The 23,777-nt window shown below is 38.1% G+C and overlaps 1 protein-coding gene across 1 annotated transcript in view; it reads right to left on the reverse strand.

The window, feature by feature from the left end:
- cdh23 (cadherin-related 23) overlaps nucleotides 1-23,777 on the reverse strand; it is a 246,948-nt gene that overhangs the window by 86,069 nt on the left and 137,102 nt on the right. The window contains exons 13-15 of the mRNA XM_055227160.1: nucleotides 5,438-5,502; nucleotides 4,386-4,623; nucleotides 900-1,005 (exon numbers count right to left, since the gene is read on the reverse strand). Of these exons, the coding sequence (XP_055083135.1) occupies nucleotides 900-1,005; nucleotides 4,386-4,623; nucleotides 5,438-5,502 (409 nt within the window). The remainder of the gene's footprint in view (nucleotides 1-899; nucleotides 1,006-4,385; nucleotides 4,624-5,437; nucleotides 5,503-23,777) is intronic.

Here is a 23,777-nt window from a genome sequence, read left to right on the forward strand (position 1 = left end):
ACTTAGTTCCTCGTCTCACTCTGATGTTGAACCATGATAGAGAAACAACAGTTTGGGGTAGTTACACAGGCATGAATTGCTTCAACAGTGTATTTGTCTGAAAATCTACCTAAAAATGGACAAAACAATCATCGCAGATAGTTGCTTCCCTACAGTTTCGATCAGTTTAAAATTCATAGAAGCTACTGTTTTGCTCATCGTACAAAAGGCGTTTTTCAGTAGAAATACTCAGCATATTTGCATTTTACATTATACAGATGAGCTTGCCACCTTAACACGTTTATATGCATATGTCTACAATCCTACACTGCACAATTTAGGCAAAATGTTGGCAATATTTCTGACAAGTACTGAAATTGTGATTAGACTTGAAATTTATGTAAAAAAAAAAAAAAAAAAAAGTAGGATTCTGTTGCAGATTGTAAACATTAACATCTGAGAGAAAACTGGAATCTGAATTTATTTTGGTATTTTTATGTTTTTCTTATTTTATTTATTTGTAAAGGGACAGCATATATTAATGATTGTTTAAAAATGTAAATATGTAAAAATTACAGCCAACGTGCTAATTTCCATCTTCAGTCCCTCGGCAGGTTGATGTTAAACAGAATGCCATGCTTTTCAGAACATGTTTGTAACAGTCTAAACAACAGGTACAACAAGACTTTTTCTAGAAATAAGACATTCAATTATCAAAATAATTGCAGTCTTTGCAATTTCCTAATTGTGCCAACTCAAATTGTGATTTTGATTCGGTTTTGATATACTGTGCAGCCCTACTACACTACAAGTTAAATATGGCAAAGCAAAGTTAAATGTTCCAAGATTTGTTTTCAGAGTTAGTTCACAGAGTTATGTCCTGCCACTCCAAAACTGTGTTCATTATTGTGAAACTTTACCTGCAAAGCCCTCCACCATGATGATGCTGAAGTAACTGGGAAAAGCTGAGATTGAAGTCATGGTGTACGTCAAGAAGTTGTTTGGTGGAGAGTCATCATCGGTGGCCTGTGGGTGGTCAGACATTTTGGTTATTAGAACAACATTTTGCCTTTTATTTTACACCTTTCTGACAGGACAAACTCCATAGAGAGATAGAAAGTTTTAAGTGGGGCAGCTGTTGTTTGTTGTGTGAAGTTTATAATACAAAGTAGTCATTTTAGAGCATGTGTTGTGATGCCAGGTTGCTGTCAGACCTTGATGGAGTGTTATCGGACAGTTTAAAGCTCGTATCTGGCTATTAGCGATGCTACCGTCAATATTGGAGGAACACCAACTGAGCTACGACAGGCTGAAGCAGACAGAGGACATATGATGCTAAGGCTAATCCACAACGCCATCAAAACAATGACACCCCCTCATTATTTAGGAACTGGCAACAACTTCAAGATAAATGTCCTGGCATCATTACAAGCTGGACAGGCTGTCAAAAATACTTAAAGTGCATATGACAGGTTTTCATGTTTTTTTAATTATTACTTAGTTTGGTGGGATAGTCAATATTTATTATAGTCTTATCTGTACCTTAAGTGGTAATTTATCAGAAAAAAAGTTGAGAAGATAAGTTCAAAAATACAGGAAGTAGCAGTGACTTCTAATAAGGAATATCGTCTATGAACATCTATCCACAGGGACAATTAACACACAAAGAACATATTTTTCTGGCAGTTTAAACTTTCATTTTCCAAAATATTTTTTATTTGTCTAATCATTACTATTGTGTAATTTAGACAGGCTTTCGCACTTGTTACTAACATTACGTTTGCTAGGTAACAGTTATGGTATTGCCTCTATATTGTCATATCTGCCGTCTGTGTCCAATTAGGAAGTAAAAATTATAAACGTAACCAAAATATTATGCAATTTTCTTTGTCATAATGTTGCTTCCCCATCAAAAACAGAGTAGTGTTTTGTTATATTTACACGTTTAACGAACAAAGTCTGCATATTTAGGCTGAGTTCTTCCGTCAAAAAGAAAACACTTTGTTCCACCTCGTGATGTTACGGGATAATACAGGAAGTGCGCACACCTTCACTAGAACACATTTCAGCCCTGGAATTACCTACCTCTACTGAACAAAAGGTAAAAGGTGGCTGTTAACTGAAAAAGTTCCATCACAATTTGGAAGAAAGCTTTTTGAGTTTTGGAGATGTTAATATACTAATAATAAAGGATTACTCAAAAATGTGTCAATGAAACCAAACAACTCCAGGTATGGTTTTGATGAGCTAACACAATGTTCTAAAAGGACTTAAAACTCCTTTGTGTACTACAGGCAAATGCTTTCATAAAATATAATTATGTTAAATATCTGAAAAGAGTCTAACCTGTCATATACACTTTAAGTTTAATCGCTCTATAAATCAAGTACTATTTCATTTGACGCCAAAAGAGTGGAGTAAGCAATACTGTTCTTCCAAGCGTGTGTGTATTTCCATTGCGCTGTCGGCTTGAATCAAACTTCAACAAACTGTATTATTTGAGACAGTCGTTTACCACTCAGGAAGGTGAGAGGAGCCGGGCCAGAAAAATCGAATAGATGAGTGGCAAAAGAGGTAAAGGAAATCAAACTCAGGTGAGATTGAAAAGGGTTTATGAACAGGATTTAGTTAGAAAGCACAAATAGTGAGGAAGCAGGTGAGAGTCTCAAAAGAATTGGTTGTTAAAAGAAAAAAAAAAAAAGCTTTAGAAACATGTGACAAATGTGCAGAAAACTGACACCCTGACACTTGCCAGAACCAGGAGCATGTTTTATGGCTATATTTCCACTTTTTAATTTAATTTATTTTGTGATGCTAATTCCTGTTTGTATAAAAGGTGCAATAAAATAAATAAAAATAAAAGCTGCCTTCCAAAAAGTCACACAGGAATCTATAAGCGTCACCTGTCACCAGCCCCCACCGTTTTCTTCCTTGGATCATTTTTTACGGATACTGACCACTGCAGACTGGGAAATAAAATTTTGGAAATTCTCTGACTTGGTCTTTCAGCCAACACCACTGATTGTCAAAAATCTGTTGCCCATTTTACCTGCATAAAGTTGCACTATGTAACTTTTCTGGGCTTCACTATCAGGTTGTCTCCAGGAAGATGTTATTGCTTTACCTAAAATGTTCCACAGTATGTATCTTATATTTATTCAATTATTGCTAAAACATGAAACTTGAAACACATGCATTCTTACTGTACAATCTCCACATAGAGATGGATAGGTTTAATGCCATTGTGTGGAACATTCCAGATAATACGATTATAGTTTTCATAGTGCAACTTTAACTGAGATCAACTGAGAACCAATTGGTTCCTAATATATCTTCAGCCAGTGTTTACACAAAATATTGCTGGGAGCTTCAGAATGTGGTGTAACGGGCCAATTTTATTTCAATAATTTCCAAAATCTCTTTATTTGTAAAAATGTCACTTTTGCCTCTATTTCTTCTTGAAACACTTAAGTATAATCACTCTTGCATGTAAGGGGATTATGATATTACAAGAATTAAATTACACATTGGGACACAATGCTTTCCGTCAGTTGCCACAATGCAATACATGACACGTGTATAAAAAGTATTTTCTTGGTTTGGTTTCTATCATTGCTGACACACACAGCTGGTTTCCTCATTCCTCCCGGCCGCTGTATTAATATCAGTTTAGGGTTAGCGCAGACTAATCTAACAGAGCGAGCCAAGCGTTTAGGTCAGTCATCAACTTCAAACCTCACAATGTACAGGACAGCGCTCCAGCTATACCCCCAAGAGGTACGCAATAGTTCCTCTGCCCGGGGAGCAATCACAGGAAACGCAGAGTCATTAGTTACTATTGTACCGGTGTGCTCTAGCTTTTCTATGGCAGTGACTGATGGCCCACGCACAAGGCTGGCCAGTTCCTCCAGGATAAAGTGCACACAAACATATAACCTCACAATTACAGTAACATCGACAAAGAAAGTGAAAGAAACTCCATCAAAGTACAATGTCTACTTTATTGTTGTGGCCTTTAAAACTAATAGTGGTAAGTCTGCTGCCAAAGAAAAGTTTGTGATGGTTACTTAAAAAGGCTGAATAAGCCAACACATTTCTTTTACTTTTGCACAGAAAATAGTGTGGGGTAGTGAATATTGCAGGTCTTGAGGTAGTTTTGCTTCTCTGGGTGCAATAGCTCCCTAGCACTGTCAAAAAAGTATCGGGTCAAACAGGTGGACTGGTGAATATAAATTACCAATAGGGAATAAATGTAAGTTTGAGTGGGACTCTTGAGGTGCTGGTTTAGCATTTGGTAAACACATACTACAAGTCTGCAAAATATTCATGGGTTCCAGCATCCAGTTTAAAGATGCTATTCTGAAGACTTTTGCACTTGTTAATTGCTATGACGACTGTACACTTACCCTGACTCGAGCCACTGGTATGATGGCCTCTTCATTCTCCCTGAGTGATCCCACGTACATCTCCTTCTGAAACAGTGGTGTGTTGTCGTTTATGTCCAGGACGTTGATTCGGATGCGCCCCGTGGTCACCTCTCCTCCTCCGTCTCGAGCCAAAACAGTCAAAGTGAAACGCCTCATCAGCTCATAGTCCAGAGCGGCCTGTAAAGTCACCCAGCCAGACTCAGGGTCCAGGGAGAATCTAGGGGAGGAAGAGGCAGATATTAAATTCAATCATCCTTGTCAGGCAGTCTTCAATAGAAAACACAGGCTTTAAAGGTGCACTGTGTAGCTTTGGGGTGGGGGTGTTAGCTACCTGCTTGTCTCCATGGAGATGCCATTGCTTTGCCAGGAGTATTCCACAGTATGGCATTAGACCTATCTAACTTACAATGATGAAATTGACGCTGTTTTAATTGGTCAAAATACATTGAGAAACATTCATTCTTACAGTGACCAGGCTCGCCTCTCCACCGATCTGATCTGTAACTTGATGTTGTCACTTACTTGTCATGGATGGAAATATATGAGTTTATACTGTGGAAAATTCTAGGTAAAGCACTAACATGTTCATAGAGAAAAGGACGTGCCAAAGCCTTCACCAGAAAAGTTACATAATGCTCCTTTAAATGGGATAGACAAAAGCAATTAGTTGTCAAATTTTCACCAAACTAAATATCTGTTCAATTTAAACATTATAGCATCAGTCAGTTCTATAAAATGTGCAAACTTTTAATTTACTGGAGGAAAAATAAAACATATTTTTCACTAGTTTTAAATGGTCCTAACAGGATTTGTACGCAAAGGAAGCTGGGAAGGGTCAAATAATTACAACCTAAATATCTAGTATGTAATGATGTTTACATATATAGTAGTGGTTTCATAATTGCTCTACAGGCTCCAGACATCACAAAACCCCAGCTGTCTGAAGTGAGACTTAAATAAATCAACCACAACATTTCTGTTTGTACAGTTATAAGTAAAAGAGACAGACAGGATGAGGTTGTAGCTCTTACTGATCTGGATCATCGCTGAAATAGTAGCGCACAACCCCAAATATCCCGTCGTCGCCATCTGTAGCCTGTGCACAGAAGAACAGGTTTCAGTTTGTAGAAAAAAAATAAAATAAAAATTAAACTTAAGCTTCTGGTCAAGTTCCCTGGAGATACACATTTTTATTAGTAGAAAATATTACCGTTAAAAGGTTATTGATAAAGTATTGATTGTGGGATACACCATATTTACACTTAAATAATCAGATCAAGATTGTGAATGCGGTTATTGTTGATATCAATCACCACTGACAAACTATTATAATATTAAAGGAATAGCATATGCTCAAGGATGTTCACAACACATTGCTTAAAACATGCTCAACAGATTAGTTCACCATTTCATTATTATAATTGGAACAAAATGAAAAGTTAGAGATGCCACAGTAACTCAAAAAATAAAAAAAGACTATTTTACACATACATTTATAGTACTTTTAGCTTTACTACATTTGTTTTATAAATGTGTGAGTTTAAGTGTCATGAACTGTCACAGGCTGAAGACCTTTAGCTGATCAGTGTCATCAGATTGTCAGTGGATACAGTTCTCACTTTAACACCTGTCCACACGATGCACTGCTGAGGTGTGATTGAATTTAAAAAGGGGAAATGATCTATTCACAACAGCTTCAGAAAGTGGTGCCACTGTTGAAAGGACTTTAGCCGTGACATTAGCATGGAAAATCTATACAGCCAATCCACAAACAACATAAGGAGTTTCAGAATGGATGATTATTTAAGAAACAGTGAATATCCCAAAGTTATAGAGGCACATGGAAATCAGAAAAACGCATGGTCCGTTCAAGCCAAAGGCGGCCTACAAGTAAAAAAAGAAGTTAGAAGTATTGTTTGTTCTGAATGAGAAGGCTGTGGTTGGACTATACCAAGTTAGGATGGTTACTTTTCTTGCTCTACTGTATCATCTCCTCTCCATCTCTCTTTCCACTTGTCTCTTAATTCCGTTCTCTCTCTTCTTTACTTTAGATGTAACTGGCTGAGCATACTACATTTATTATGTAATATTTGTCTCAGTAAAGTCTCTCTTCCTCTTTTCTATGTCTCTTCCTTCTGTCTCTCCCTTTTTCTCTCCTTCGCTCTATTGTCCCTCTCCCTCTCTCCCTGTCTATCTCCCTCTCTCACTCTGTGTAGCGTGAAGTCTCTCCCTCCTCTCTCTCTATCCCCCTTCCCTCTGTCTCTCCCCTTCTGGCACTCCTCCTCCTTGCTCTCTCGCCTTCATTCTCACTGTCTCTCTCTCTCCCTCTGTTTCTCATTCTCTCTCCATCTCCCTCTCTTTCCCTCTCCCTCTGTGTAGCATGAAGCCTCTCTCCCTCTCCTTCTCCTCTCTCTCTATTCCCTTCCCACTCTCTCTCCCCTTCTGGCGCTCCTCCTCCTTTCTCTCTCACCTTCGTTCTCACCGTCTCTCTCTCCCTCTGTCTCTCCATCTCCATCTCTTTCCCTCTCACTCTCTCACTCCGTGTAGCGTGGGACTGATGGATCGCGGCTGGAGAGGCAGTTGTAATAGAGTTTCACTTGAGTGGCTCTACAGTGTGTGAACGTGTCTGAGGCGCGCTCTGTCACCCCCGTGCTGGTCACTGTGATTCACTCCTGCCCCACAGTCCACCTTATTACCCCCCTCCGCCTGCATTTGTGTTCTCCATCAACACCGTATGTCGGACAATGACAACAACCACATGTACATGAGACTTTCTATGGACCTACTGTGTTAATGTGTTTCTTTACATTGTTGTGAGAATGGAACAAGCCTAAATGAAAGATATATAGAGTAACAATGACTTATTATCATTTTATTTATTTAATTTGGAACTGAGGGTAGGATATGTGACATTAAACTCTAAAGCATAACAAGTGATGATGGGAGATTTTATTCTAAAGATTAAATATTTACACATATTATACTATACTACATAGAAAACAAAAAAAAAGCAAAAAACAAACAAAACATCTTTCACGATCAGAGTATCAATATATTAATTAAACAAAAATCAAATCCCTCTGATTAATTCATAGTAATTAGTGATTTTTTCTTGAATAAAGTATGCTTCAGCAACCATAATTAATGTATTAAACAAGGTCAGTTAATTGATTTATTTAACAAGGTCAGTACAATTAAACATTGCCACAGAGCTGAGCTAAATAGTCTCAGTTCAGCCTTACTACTCATGCTACACTACTACTACTATTACTACTTGCATCTCCTCAATAGGAAAAAACATGTATTTTACCATAGCTGGCAAATAATATTAATCAAGCAATCACCATTAATGATTTTGTAGAATTTTACAAATTCTGGAGACTAACCCGAGCTACTTTTGCCATAGTATTCCTGTCTAACTGTTGCCGTAATTGTCAGTACAAGGTTATTACCCACATTAACTCTACACTGTGGTCTACCTTCTCCCTGCACCATTTGCCTCCTAATTAAATTAAACTTTTCCTCTGTCTCAAACTTTCATTCCAACTCCAACTGGATAATATTATTAAAAAAAAAGTTTTATGTTAACCAGGGTGAGGTGCCTGCAGCCCTGGGGTCAGTCCATCTCTCCCTCCATCTCACTCCATCTGCCGGCGGTCCACTGAGGGAAGTTAAAAGTCTTTGGCGAGCAGTTGGCAAAGTGACTTGGCCACACTGTCATGGCGATTGTTTGTAAGAATGAATGATTGGTAGAAGAGGAAAGATGCTTATCGTGTTTCTTTATTTTCCCTCTCTCCCTTTCTGTCTGTATAAATATATAAGGAGAATGCTATAGCAGCGTCAGCCATATTAGCTCCCTGTCACTGCCTGTCACGCTAACACCCCCAGCGCTATCATTGGAGCACTTATGGGCCTGTCAGTCACCTGGGACAGAGGGGGAGGAGGGGGGAGAGAAAGGGAGGCACCAAAGGGTGGGGAGAGAATGTGCCAAAGGGAGATATGTAGAGAATGGGGAGACAGGGGTGGAGCTTAGGATGAGAGAAGACAGAAGGGAAAAGCTATATGATAAAGGAAGCAGTGTGAGGAATGCAAAAGAGCTGCAGCTCAGAAACAGCACAGGAAATTCTAATGGACGATTAAAGGGGCTCTACCTGATTTTACTGTCTTAAAAATGTGAAAAACAGAAGTAGATCCTTTTAAACTGTTTGCAGTGGTACAACGTTATTCCTCATTTACCATATGCATCCTAATTATTCACCACAATGAGTTTATAAGAGTGTTTCACAACTTTCAGAGGCCAGAGTTGAGGTTTGCTGTCACGGTAAAGTTAACAACAACTAGCATTCTAATCGTGTCTGATACTCGGACAATACCGTGCTTTATAATTAGATGCAGACAGTACAGAGCGGACTTATTCTGACCTCAAGAGCTGCTTATACTAAATACATGTAATGGGGCAGGACAGATTTTGCTCAAATAGAAAAAAATAGGTGGTACCTTCAAGTTCTGTCTGTGACTTAAAATAAATTAAATGCAAATTTGACAGACCAACACTATTTGTACTTTGAGTTACACAATGCACCTTCTGGATATTACAATATTATCTCTAAATTAAATAAGTAGATACTGCTTTTCCAGTGCACTTTAATGTACATGCTTTGTCCTCTGCATTTCACTCATACGTTTAAAATATTTTCTTTAATATACTGCTCATACGCTAAAGTACTGTCTAAAGGACTTTAACAAAGAAATGAGACAAAATGTAAAAATTAATAATCACTGTACAGTAGCAGTCCAATATTTGTGCAAAGGATCATGGTCTTCCCTGCATTTATTAACTTTTTGGTTTTTTTGGAGTGCAGTTGCAAAACAACGTAATACTACACCATTTGTTATTATCAGTGGTAGATATAGTGTTGATTTTTCAGTTCCAGCCTTAGTATGAAGAATCCAATATGTTCTTTGTCATTCAGGTGAAGAACACAAAAAGAGCAATGCACTGCAGCACACAGGACTGACAATAAAAGATGAGGTCACCGAGACACGACAGATGAAAACTCAAAGGTTAATACCAGCACCTGACTGCAGCCCCAATCACATCACATGTATTTATCGTCAGTACAGAGGCCAGGATGTTCTATGGTTCAGTTGACACAAAGCAGGGGCCATTTGGACATTTAAACGTGCATCGATTTACCATCCAGGACGCTGTGGTGTGTGTGAAATTACAGACCTGGGCTAAACTGGCTGTGCTAATGTGGAGAAAGAACAGGAGAATGGAAACACAATGAAAGCAGCAGCCGTTGGTCCATCTGTGCGAGCCACTGTCCAAACTGTCCATGAGCTGACACATGCATACATACACATTTACGAGGGGTAGTGGGAACAGTTGGCGAGTTGCAACTAAAAATTATTTTAGTAGTAGTTTAGTAGATTTTTTTGTTTTTTTTCCCCAATTAGTCATAGAGGTTTTGAAAAGAAAAGGCTAAAATATGGTGACTGAAAGCTTCTAGATAAAAAATAATAATAATTATGACTACAGTGGATTCTTAATGAAAAGCTGATTTATTTTGACATTTTGATTGAATAATGCCACTGTAAATATATAAAAGATCTTTAACTGGACTTTACAGAAACTTTAAAAGTAAGCCTAAAGATAATCAAATCAAAATATGGTTATCATTATTTTACTAGTTTGATAGTTTTACTTGTTATGTATCTAATTGTTGCAGCAGGAGTTTTAAGATTATAAAAGGTCAAGGTAATTCTCAGTTAGGGGCCCAATAATCCATGGTAGCTGAGCAGATGGCATTCCAGTCTTTCTGTGTGTTTTTTGCATGTTCTGGGTTTCTGGGTTCCAAAAGTTTCCTTTTGGTAATCATGTTTTCTCAATAAACATACAACACGCACAATATACTAATCCTTCAACCAAGTACGAACCAAGAACCTATAACTCAAGACCTTGCCCTGGGTGCAGTACTGAGGTCACCCACTGCTCTTGACAGCTTGCTCCAGCAGCATTGAACAATAATTCAAGTGATTTTCTTTCCAAATAAACCGTTGTATCTTTGTTGTTAGCAAAGACCCACTTTGCCATTACCCCATCCGCCTCCGTGGCACACTTTCGGGACAAACTCGGTGCCAAGTGTCCCCTCTTCTCCCGGCTGTACTTGCACTATAGGCGGATGTCTAGAACGTCATTCTAGCCTTGTGTGCAATTCCCATGTCCATAAATATGCTACAAAATGTGGAAAAGAGGGCAAAATGTCCCCACTGCAACATGTGATTAATCATCACTCAGCTCGCCCTCGGTTGGCAAGGGAACGGCATCCTTCACTAAATAAGACCTGCCCCTGGCTCCTCATTGGTTCGCTTTGGGACGCAATGTGGCCATCCCACAGGCTGAAGCAGAGTGCCACCATGGAGCTCAGGTATCATACATAAATACAGTGCTCACACACACATTGTCCATTCCTACGAACATATCCACTGTGAAAGAGCTATTGCAGTGCCCTAGGATTTCCTTTTTGGATACTGGAAGTGGAATAATTTATTTGCCCCATGATGGGATTAATTTAAATATGGCTGGGAAAAAACTGTTGATTGACAATATGAAAGAAATGAGTGGAGGTTATGTAACTTAGTTGATATCCATATCACTAACAAACCTAATTCCCAGGCGTCAAATTGATCCTGGTCAATCTCAAATAAGCCTAGTATCCCACAAGAGTTAGGCCTATTTAATATGTACAACTTCAAGGACTGGAAACTATACATTAGATTACATAAAAGTCTGGGCAACTCAACAGATGTAAATATATGCATATTTTCTAAAACCTGGCAATCAAATAAAATAAGTGATAAGAAAATCAATCCTACTTTTTCGTTATGACAGGCAGGCTAAAGGAGGTGGTGTTGCCATTTATGTTAAAGATCACCTGACTGTGGACCTTCTATTCTCCTGCTCAAAGCCTAAATGTTTTGAATATCTGTCTCTGTTAGCTACGTAAATGATCGTGATAAGAAAATTGCCTAGTGCTGGTATTTATCATGCACCTACAGCAACCAAAATGGGACTACTTGATAGATTGCCTGAATATCTCACTTGCTTGTTGAACTTTGATAAAGGAACTTTTAATACAAGATCTCATGATTGTCTGTGCGTAAAAACTGGCTGCACTAAAACTGAAATGGGGAAAAAAAAGAGCTTTTGGTTATTTTGTTTCCCAAACATACATTGGTGCCATTAATGCACTTTAATAATCTGGTGATAAACATTTATAATCACACCTGCACCTGTTTTTAATGTTTTAACCTAAGTAGTTATCTGTTTTGTTTGTTTTTTTTCATTGTGTTTTCATTGTTCTGTATTTTAACAGGGTGCTGATGAAAAAGACTCTCATTGGGTTCTCCATGTGTAAATAAAGGTAAATAAAAATGAAAACATTTCATGCATATAGACTGTTGAGATGTCATCTGCAAACTAGCAATTATGTCAATTATATGCACAAGGCGCCATATGATATTCATACATAATATACACAATAATTGCCTATTAAAACACTATGGATGCATATGGTTATTGGTGATTCTAAATTATTCGTCTCAAGTCGGACATACCCACCTGAGGCCCACTGTTACAGGTTTTAGCCGGTTTGCAATGGTTTAGTTATTCCTCAGTAACCTTATGCATTCCGAGCATTTTAATTATTCATTGTGATAAGATTATAAAGATTTTTCATAAATTTTAGAGCAGAGTTTTACAATGACGGTAAAGCTAAGAACATCTAGCATGCTACTCTACACTTCCTGATTATCTGACAATAAACTGTTTTAGAATTAGATGCAGACAGTACACAGTAGGCTTATTTTGACTTCAAGAGCTGTTCCTACAATATATCTGGGCAAATACAAAATTGGGCACAGGGTTTTTAAATAAATAAACAAACTTGACTGGCAGCATAATCCGTTCCTAGGCGATAGCCTGTGTGGCCTGTGTCTTAGTCCCAGTGCTAAAAGGCACTGGTATCGGCGCTCTTATCTGAACTAGCCTAAGTTGATAAGGAGTTTCTACAAAGACTGGGTGCACCGCTGATTGCCAATATAAAGTCCACAAACCCCTGGGTCCTCAGGCAGTAACTACAAAAGAGAAATTATTTCTCAGTTGACCAGTTTGGTTAAATGATGTGTTTCTTCCCATCAGAGGAGGTGAAGCCGCCAGCGATTGTAGCTTGTGGGTGCATAGCAGTATGTGTATGGTACTATGTGTATATCTATATATAGTGTGTGCGTGTGTGTGTGTGTGTTACCAGTGAGGGGAGGCTCATTTGTGCCTGTGCTAATGCATCTGTGACAGGCTGATATGAGTGCTGTGTGCACATCCAGTATAGCTTGGTATGCACAGCTAGTCAAACCAAACCAATCATTATACCATAAGAAAGTACAAAACGTTTAATAAGTTCTGCACAGGCAACACTGACAGAAAACGTATAGCTTATAACGCACGTTCGGAAGTTGTAAGAATGTATAAATTAGATAAGATATTACAAAAAATCTATTAATGATGTTATAGTAGCAGCTCACTGATGCTGAAACCACATAAAACATTTTCTGCCTCAAAGTGGTTTGAGAAGACGTGCACAACTTTTCCACTTACAAACAATAAAATGCAATGCAACAGGAGATGCACCAATACAATTTTTTCTCCCCAAGTTAAGTTCTTAAAAGAGAAAGTTTGTGTCATCAGGTTCAAATTTCAAATGTCCTTTTCCTAAAACTTGTATAAACAAAAGTTCAAACAATATGAGATGTTTTGTTATTACATTGAATGATCTACTTAACCCTGAGGCGATATCCAGAATCAGTAGCTAATCGGTGTCTATGCCGGCATACAACACAGTCTTTTTTACATGGTCATGTATACAGTTACTATACTTTATACTACATGTGTAAAAAAAAAACAAAAAAACAAAAAAAACAAAAAAAAAAACAAAACTGACCAAGCCTTCTGATTCTAGTTCATTTTATGCAATCCTATTATTTACTTGCTAAATTAGTTTTATTATATTCAATTGCTTTGTAGAAAGTTATGTTAATTGAAGAAATCTTTGTTAACCAATATTTCTAATTATACTTTTTGGGTTTCTTCTACTGCTGCACTTTTACTTACTAACGCATACCACAATTTCTTCATAGAGGGACAAAAACAGCTTGGTTTTCTTATCTTAAATTAGAATATATTTAATAAACAGCCCTTTTTAGACTTGAGTATGCAGCCGTACTATTTACTCTCTAAACTTGTATTATCACGCTCGATAGCTGTGTAGAGAGGGAGGAGATGAGAGCCTCACCGCAGAGCAACAGACAGAATCTACAGGACTACAGCAGATTATCAGCACAGCCATCTCTGCCTGCACCGGGAGGTTAAGGCTCCACCAGCTTTTCTATCTCGACTGAGCTGGAATTTGAATTGATTGACTCCTAAAATTGCTTTTTCTGTAGAAGCTTTGAGAGGCGTGGAAAAGGAAACCAATTACTGGCTGTCAAAACAGAGATGACCCACGGACCAGCCCCCTACGTTTCACCTAAATACAGCCGTAGACAGAGAGACACAGCCAGAAAACACAAAAGGAGCAGTGAAGATGTCCAGTGTGATGAAGAAGACACGCCTGCCAAGTTGTCTCTCTCAGTTCTGGTTAGCAGCGCTCCAGAGGCTGCTTCAAAGGTCCACTGCCTCACTTAAATTTGAAGAATACATGGTACAGATCCCATCCACGATATGAGCTACAAATTGGGTACAAGGAAGACATTTATGAATGGGTTATTATAGACCAATAGTGTAGATGTTGGATAAGCAATAGTAAATACATAGACTGTATTTAGTTCTACTTAGTATATTAATTATAGTATATTAAAACTTTGATCATTTTAAAATGTGTTTGTTTAAATAGGGCTGTTGGAATTTTGTTTACTTAGCAGCTCAAACTCTTCATAAAAAAGTGTTATTAGCTTAGATCTAAATCAGGTATATAACAGGACAGGACTGAAACAGGACTGTAAACTAGGGCAAAACCAGGTAACAAAATGACAACATGTATAGTACTTCTAGACAAGGGCTAATGCAATTGACAATAAAAATGGCTAAAATTTACTCTAAGCAAATACTACAATGAAAGACGACTCTGTGTACCACCAGAAGGTAAATACGTAGACATATATAAATACTTTTTATTAATACTTTTTGGCTTTTTCTTCTGCTGTTCTTTTACTTATTGTTGCAACACTGCACTTGGCCCCTTCAACTTGCTCCACTGTCTAGGTCTAGTGACATCACTGAATCACTAATATAAATAATCTGTTCTATGATTTAAATTTTTTTGTTTTGATATTTATAATGAAAATACAGCATAATCAATACAGAAAACTGTCTCCTGGCCTCCATGTGAGAGAGTGACACCACCATAGAGTCTGAAAACTACCAAAAAGTGTGGAAAATACTAGTAAAATACTAGTCACATATTGCATAACTCTTGCCTCTGTAAATAAGTGGTCTACATTCCTTTAATATGAAGAGTAGCTCCCATTGCAACCATTTAACCATTCTTTAGCTATGGTCCGGCTTAGTGCAGCTTAGTGGAGTGACTAACATAAAGTATTGCATATGAGTTGCATAATACAATTTCGGTAAATCTTGCAGTTGTGGGGCTTTGCAAAGACTGAAAAACAACTACATATTGTCATTTTTTTTTTTGGCAGTTGTTTACAGTTTGTTTAGCTTTAAATTTTAAGACAAAGCCAAAATGTAACCATAATAGCTCTGCCATTGCATTTTAAGTGTTGGGGATTTTTTTTTGAAATCCATGGAAATATGTACATAAAGCAATTATGTCAATTTTTTATGTATTTATTTTGTTTGTTAGAAAAATAAACTTTATATGACTTTAAATGCTTTATAACAGTAAAGTGACCTAAAGTAACTTTCTTTATACAATAGATGTCATTGATCTGCAAATATTAACTGCATTTATAAACATTTCTGACTGACTACTTAAAAAAGTTAGTGTTTAATTATATACACTAATAAAATACTACTAAAATTCAGGGAACAGATTACAATAGATTATAATAGATATTTCCTTACAATTGAATCCTTCTATTAGCACTATTGAAAGTACCTTGCCCATTATACATGCCCATCCATAATGAGATGCCCAGTATTTGTTACTGAAAATTCAATCCATAGTTAGTGATGCATATTTTCTGCATTATTGCACCATATGTTTACAATGCTGTTGTTTACAGTACAGCTTACAGTGCAAATCTATCTGTAATTTATATCCATAGTTACAGGGCATTCGCTGCACATGATTCTGTAAATAATTAAACTCCTGTATACACCTCTGCACTCTCGGCAAAACGCACATTTCTATTAGCAATCAAGTTCAACAAGAGTAGAGTCGTTAGCTAATGCCTTTTAGCAAACAGGCTCTGAGATTGATTTTGGTTCAATAAATAGGCTGCATGAAACCTATGTGTTACTAAACACTTTCAAGATTCCCCATTCTTAAAGTCATACAGAGGTAAATGTGTTCCTCTACAGTGGCTGCAGGAAATATATGTAAATATATGTAAATGGTTGTCTATCAGTGTGTATTTTAGGACAGTGCAACCAAGGCCAATATATTTAAGATGAATGTATGACTCCAAATATCTATGCAACGGATGTTAAGATAGTAGTCAGTAATTATAATTAGGTCACTATTAAAGGAAGGACCAAAACAAAATCATTGTGCACTACTGTAAAGCATTTTATTTGTATTACTTTTTATGACGATTATATATACTTTGTGAAACCTGCAGTAACATACTAGAGGAATTGTAATCTCCATCCATCCCTTTTCTTCCACTTATCCGGGACCGGGTGGCGGGGGCAGCAGTCTAAGCTGGGACTTCCAGACTTCCCCTCACCCAGACACGTCTTCCAGCTCCTCCGGTGGAACCCCAAGGTGTTTCCAGGCCAGCTGAGAGACATAGCCCCTCCAGCGTGTCCTGGGTCTTCCTCAGGGTCTCCTCCTGGTGGGACATGCCCGAAACACCTCTGGCGTCCAAGGGGCATCCTGAATAGATGCCCAAGCCACCTCACTTGGCTCCTCTTGATGTGAAGGAGCAGCGGCTCTACTCTGTGCTCCTCCTGTTTCAACAAGCTCCTTACCCTCCTTATCTCTAAATGCCCAGCCACCCTGCAAAAGAAGCTCATTTCGGCCACTTGTACCCGTGACCTTGTCCTTTAAGTCATTACTCAAAGTTAAAAACGATACGTGAGTGTAGGAGCATAGATTGACCGGTAAATCGAGAGCTTTGCCTTTCGACTCAGCTCCCTTTTTACCACAACAGTTTGATATAGTGTCTGGATCATTGTGTATGCTGCACCGATCCACCTGTCAATCTCACACGCCATTCTTCCCTCACTCGTGAACAAGGCCCCGAAATACTTGAACTCCTCCACTTGGGGCAAGGACTCACCACCCACCCAGAAGAGGGCAAACCTCTTTTTCCAGTCGAGAACCATGGACACGGATTTGGAGGAGATTATTCTCATCGCAGCCGCTTCACACCGCCCCAGTGCCTGCTTCAGGTCCTGGTTCTATGAAGCCATCAGGACATCATCATCTGCAAACAGCAGTGATGAGATCCTGTGGTTTCCGAAGCGGACCCTCCTCCGGTTCCTGGCTACGCCTAGAAATTTTGTCGATAAATACAATGAAGACAACCGGTGACAAATGGCAGCCCCAGCGGTTCAAAATGTACTGGGAACAGGTCCAACTTACTGCCCGCAATGCTCTTGTCATACAGGGACAGGACAGCCCTTAGGAAAGGGCCCCACACCCCATATTCCCAGAGCACCCCCCAAAGGAGACCACAAGGGACATGGTAGATCCACAAGATCCACAAAGCACATGTGCACTAGTTGAGCAAACTCCCATGAACCCTCGAGGACTAAATATAAATGCTCAGCAGACAAACTTACAGTGATTCTTACACCCGTGGGTAAAACTATAGGGTGTTACCTTTACAAAGACCCCAAACTTGTGCATTTACTACTGAGGGTTCAATAATGGTGATTATTTTAATTTGGAGATGGTCAGAACAAAGGCAATTTCACCAAAATGACCCGGAATGCTAAGAGGTTAGAGACTATTCCTGTTTTCAGTTCACAACATTACATAGGTTTTTGGCAGGATGGGATAAATAGCAGGATAATGAACATTGCTGCAAATATATATATATATATATATATATATATATATATATATATATATATATATATATATATATATATATATATATATATATATATATATATATATATATTTCTATCCACATTATAGTATGTAAAGAAAACAAACTGATTATATGTGGCTTCTGTTTTAAGTAATCATCTGTTTGTCATACTGTGTATTTGGAGAGAGCCACTTTCAAACACATCTTACAGTAATGGACGTTTTAACCACTCCTTAGCAAAGTATGCTTTCTGTACACAGTTCTCGTAATATATTATAATAGGCACCTTTGCTGAAATTTGCGACAGCTTGAAAGGCAAATTCAACTATTTTTATTCACGCGCCACATAATAAGCCTGGCTGTGAGAGTTGAAGACAGAAGAGCAGGGAAAGAAGGAATAAAAGAGGACTATATAGAGACTGGTATTCTAGGCATAAGCTGCAGCTCTAGTCTGTTGCCAGTGAATGGGTTTAATGCAGAGCTCTGAGTCTCTGGCAGCTCCACTTTGGAGACAGGGCCCAGGTCCACCCCCTTGTTTTTATCTGTCCATGTCCTCACGATGAAGGCTGCAGATTGGCACAAGAACAGGCCATGGTTAGGAATGATAAAGAGTGGAGTACACTACAGAGGTACAGGGAGACTGGACAAAAGGCAGTGGATAGAAGCAGGAATTACAGCTTGTTCTCACTGGAGTCAACTTCAGAAATGAAGCGGTTGTGGAGAATACAATGCAGCCAAAGATTCAACACATATCTAGACTCTTGGCACCAGATTTAAACATGAGGAGAGAAATGTAAGAGCTGTTTTAATCTGAAAGATAAAAGTCCATGTACCCAATTTTTTCCTATGTATTTGAGCAAAATTTGTCTTGTCAAGGTAAGCACACTGAACTAGTCATTTTAAACTGTTTGCAGTGGTCCACAGTTATTCATGTTTTTAAGACGGTAAAACTTAGGTCTTATATAGATTTAGTGTAGTTGTCGCAATTTTTTGATAAATTCTTAATAATCTATGACATCCATCCATCCTTTTTAAAAAAAAATGCATTTTATGTTACAGAGCGATGGAGATGGAGGCAGGCGCATTTTATAATATAATCAGATTTTCTTTTTGAAGCTAAATTGCATATTGAGTATATTGAAACCTCCAAAAGATGCAGATAGTAATAAAAAATGAACAAAACCAGGCAGTGAAATCTTCCAAAATAGGGTACAGAATGATATTTCTGAAATGTCTTGTGCTCAAATGCCAGAAAAGTGAATGCATAGTCAAATTAAACATCTCCGTGGGTTGCAAAAGTCTGATTTGATTATGGTCATCAGAGGAATATAAAAAAATAAAAAAAATAAAAACTAAAGACATGAACTTTCGCCAATACCGCCCACCCCATAAAATAAAACCGATTATTAGTTCTGTCTTGAGGAATAGTATGCTCCACCAGCACTTTCATGGCTTTTACAATGAATTCCAAGATTTTGAATTAGAGTCAACAAAGCATTCAATTTGCCAAAACACTAACTTAATGTCTTGGTTTGCAGTGTTTACACATTTAGACATTTATTTTACAAGTTTCTGTTCCCCCCCCCAAGTACAATTACACATACGGTTTTCACAATAATCAACAGTAGCCTTGAAGTCATATATTTTTTGTTACATTAAGACATCAGACACAACTTACCAGGGGTGGTGCCAGACATTTTTGGTTGGAGGAGCTATGGGGGTGCTACGTTCTCCAATGGGGGAGCTCACTTAACATGTTAATTTAGAGTCTTATATGTATGCGAGTGGACCCCCTCCCTCTACCACGTTTGCCTCGCTGTTTTAAAGTTTAAATGTAGTCAGCCCCTGTAGTGATTTATGAAAACTAACACGAAATTAGTTATTTTTATTGTAGTCTAATTTTGAACACTTTGTGGTTGCCATTTGAACATTTTTAGTCAAGATTAAATGTTCTATGAAAATGGGGCAAACATCTTTGGGGGTGAATTGACCATTCTTGGGGCCCCCCTTTGGTGCTGCCCTTGCAACTGACACAAGGAGGTGGGGTGGAGTAGGGGTGGGGGATGTAGCTCATTTTAAATATATAATTATGTGATTATGTGACTGGGATTGATAAACATGATCAACATTATAAACCTATGTATGAGCATCAACATACACATCGGGACTGTTTGGTTTTTTTTTCCTTTAAATCATATACTGAATAAGAACTTCTAATATCTACTTGTTTACTTAGAACCAGATGCATTGTCTTGCTATAGATACCATACAAATTATATACAAAAGATAAGAAGTTTAAATATTTATTAAATAACATCATTATCTTAGACTCATTCTTTCTCACTGTTGCCATGATGTCCAAAATATGATGAACCAGCATTATACAAAACAGTACTCGGAGAGGAGAGTGGACCTCCCGCTCTTTATTACAATAATGAATTATAATTACTGTTGTGACTATTACCCCATAAAGGCCTGTCTAAACAGTGAATCCTCCATCTCGTGATTTATAACCTTCGGCTACAAGCATTTATCATTGTGCCTTATAATACACAGCATCAGCGCATAGAAAATACAGGGAGCTTGAACTCGACCAACTCAAGCTCATACGCTGTTAACTAAAAAATTCTTTAAATAAGTAGTTATTTACTTATTTCTGTTGAGAAATAAAGTTTTTATAATTCAATTTATAAATACTTCATATGGACAAAAGATGCAATACGTTTAAGTAGGCTCTTAATAATAGCAAACAACGAAGTAAAATCTGTCAACTGGACAAATCTTGTAGGAGTGAAGACGTTTCGCTGCTCATCCAAGCCGCTTCTATTAATCTATTAATTAATCTATCTATTAATCTATTCTATTAATGCTGTGGATCCTAATATCAAGTTCACACGGGAAGAAGCCAAGGAGAACAAATTGTCCTTTTTAGATTGTGCAGTAACAATAGGAGAGGACAGGCGTCTCCAGGTAGACGTTTACAGGAAGCCCACACATACGGACCAATACCTGCCGTTTGACTCACACCATCCACTGCAGCAAAAAGTGATCCGGACACTACACCACAGAGCTCAAGTGGTGCCTACAAACACAGAGGGAAAAGTGAAGGAGAAGCAACATGTGGAGAAATCCCTCTCTCCTTGTGGATATCCAAAATGGGCCTTCAATAGATCTAAGAGAGCTAAAAAACAGGACAACAGGGAATGTGAACCTAGAAGGAGAGGTGTTACTATCCCTTACACTGCGGGTGTGTCTGAAAAACTTCAGAGAATCTTCAGACAGTATGAGATTCCTGTCTTTTTCAAACCCACTCAACACTTTAAGGCAAAAATTGGTTCACCCTAAGGACAAAACTCCGAGCCATAAACAAAGTAATATAGTCTACTCCATTCAGTGTAGTGAAGAGTGCAGTGAGCGTTACATTGGAGAAACTAAACAGCTGCTCCATAAGAGAATGTACCAACACCGGCGGGAGAGTTCCTCTGGACCCCAGTCCGCCGTGCATCTCCATCTCAAAGCCACTAACCACTCCTTTGAAGATGGTGAAGTTCAGATCTTAGCCAGAGAAAAGAAATGGTTTGAGAGAGGAGTTAAGGAAGCTATTTTTGTTAGAGGAAAGAGAATCCTTCCTTAAACAGAAATGGGGGCCTGAGACATAATCTCTCCCCCATCTACAACTCCATCCTCAGACCCAGAACAATGAGAATAATAGCAGGGTCGTTAAGGGCTGCATAGGGTAGTTTCAGCTGAAACTGGAGACAATAGCCGTTTACAGTTTCAGTGTAGTTAGCCCCTCCCCTTAGTTAGATTTAAAGGCAGTGGCCACCAGCAATCTGACCAGAACTGAAGAAGCAGCTTGGATGAGCAGCGAAACGTCTTCACTTCTACAAGATTTGTCCAGTTGACAGATTTAACTTCGTTGTTTGCTATGGATCAGACCTGGACAACTGAGGGTCTACACAGACATCTTCTCTTAATAATAGCAGAGCAGCCATAAAAGTTCAGCCTCCCATAGTAAAATATACATATTTCATTTGTCATTATGATGTACAATAGACATAAAGCAAATGGGGTAAAGGCTTATAGCAGTAATGAAAATATCTTGTTGGCGGTATGGGAGCCAATATAAAAGAATCCTATGTAGACAAAGAGGGGCATGCAAATCTAGAACCTTCTTGTCATTTGGACCACTGCAATCACACTTGCGTAGTTAAAAGTTTAATTAATGGGTTTCAGTTTCGTCTTATATGCAACATTTTGAGGACTTTAAGTTGGTAATGAAAAATGTTTCATTGTCCTGAAGCCCATGAATAGGTGGGACAGTTGGGACCTTTTGGCCAAGTCTCTGATTGTTAATTTTTTTTTTGCATCCCTGTATGTTTCCCTCTAGGTCTGAACAATATAAGACACACACGGTAAATGGTCACATTTTTATATAGCCCTTTTCCACCTTCAAAGCACTTTACATCAGGGAGCCACTCACTTCTTCATATACATTCATACACCAGTGTACACAGACGCTGAGGGTGTTAAGTGTCTTGCTTAAGGACACAACAATCACAAAAAAAGATCATTATTGACTTATTATTGAACACTGTATCCTTTCCAGATGTCCTGTTTACCACTGGGATATGATTTGGGATATGCCCCTGGCAAAGGTTTATAATCCATAGAAGTGTTTATTTACACAGTACTGTTACATATAAATACACATAATAAAAGCAAAATCATACATCAATTTAAAAACTAACCTTGATTGCATTCAGCGCGTTCCCACCTACCTCTGTGAGTCAACACAAAACTGCAATCCAAAGATGTATAGAATAAATTACCATCCAAAAGCCTGTTAATTGTGAAGAATGACCGCATGAGGCTTATATCAATTTCTATTGTGATGGAAATGATGTATTATAATGTAAGTGTTTGACAAGCCTTCATTGGTGATTTTGACTGTTTGATTTGCTTGGTGTCAGATGTCTTTTTATTGCACTCCACTTGAAAATCCCTGCTTGTCTAAATAACATGGCCTTTCCTTATTACTGCACTGTTAGGCTGAGAGCTGCCTCATAATCCTCAGAGCTATTCAACAGATGGCTCCAAATTGTGTTATAGCAATAAAGACAAAGGTGTGTGCGTTTTTTTAACTACTAATTTTCCAAGATGTTAAAGTCATTTACAGTTAATATACACTGACATATGCACACATAATCATATCAAAGTAGTGTTATAAAGAATGGCATTGATGAGAAGAGAGTCCCAGTAGGTATAAGAATTACAGTGCACGTATAGTTTGCACAATTTGCACAGATAAAACGAGAGAGTGTTTCTTAAATCCTATATATTTAACTACGATAGAAAGGCAAACAATAGAAACTTCGAAATCTTAGAAACAATGTGGCCTACATTTGGTTATAACGAACTATAACTATGTTTTATAATGGGATAGTGCACTTGTGTTTAAAGTGAGATTTAAGACTCAATTTCTCTTGTTCCCTGATGTTGACTTGGTTCAGTCCTGTTCTTGTCCTATTCTAGTCCTGGTTTACTTCTGGTTTAGTCCTAGTTTAATCCTAGTTTTGATGTGATGCCCGATTCACAATGATGAGTTTGTAAGCGCTTTTCACAACTCTCAAAAGCCAGAGTAGAGTTTTGCCATCACAGCAATTCTAAAACCAACTAGCATGCTGACAGTGCACCGGCCTTACTACCTGATCTGCTGATGATTAAAAAAAATAAAAATACAAATTAATTACATACAGACAGCACACATTTAGGACCCAAACACCGCTTTTACAATATATCTGCACCAGGACAAAAAGCAGTTGTAATAGCAACACAATAAACTATGCTGTGCTAATAACAACAGTAACCCCACAATTACAGCATAGTACCCACACCATCAATTTCAAAGTTTTAATATCCGGGTGTCCATTTGGCTGGACTGTATCAAGGACATGCCCCAGCTTTGATTTGCAAATGATCTTTGTGATAAATTCCCTGATCTAGAGCCATCAGCAACAAAAGGGCACCACAAAAGGTAGATTAACCTTGTAAGGCAATCTGGACCTGCATGTTTATAGTATAGAGCCG

This window comes from Periophthalmus magnuspinnatus, chromosome 15 (assembly GCF_009829125.3).
Source record: "Periophthalmus magnuspinnatus isolate fPerMag1 chromosome 15, fPerMag1.2.pri, whole genome shotgun sequence".
Taxonomy (NCBI): domain Eukaryota; kingdom Metazoa; phylum Chordata; class Actinopteri; order Gobiiformes; family Gobiidae; genus Periophthalmus; species Periophthalmus magnuspinnatus.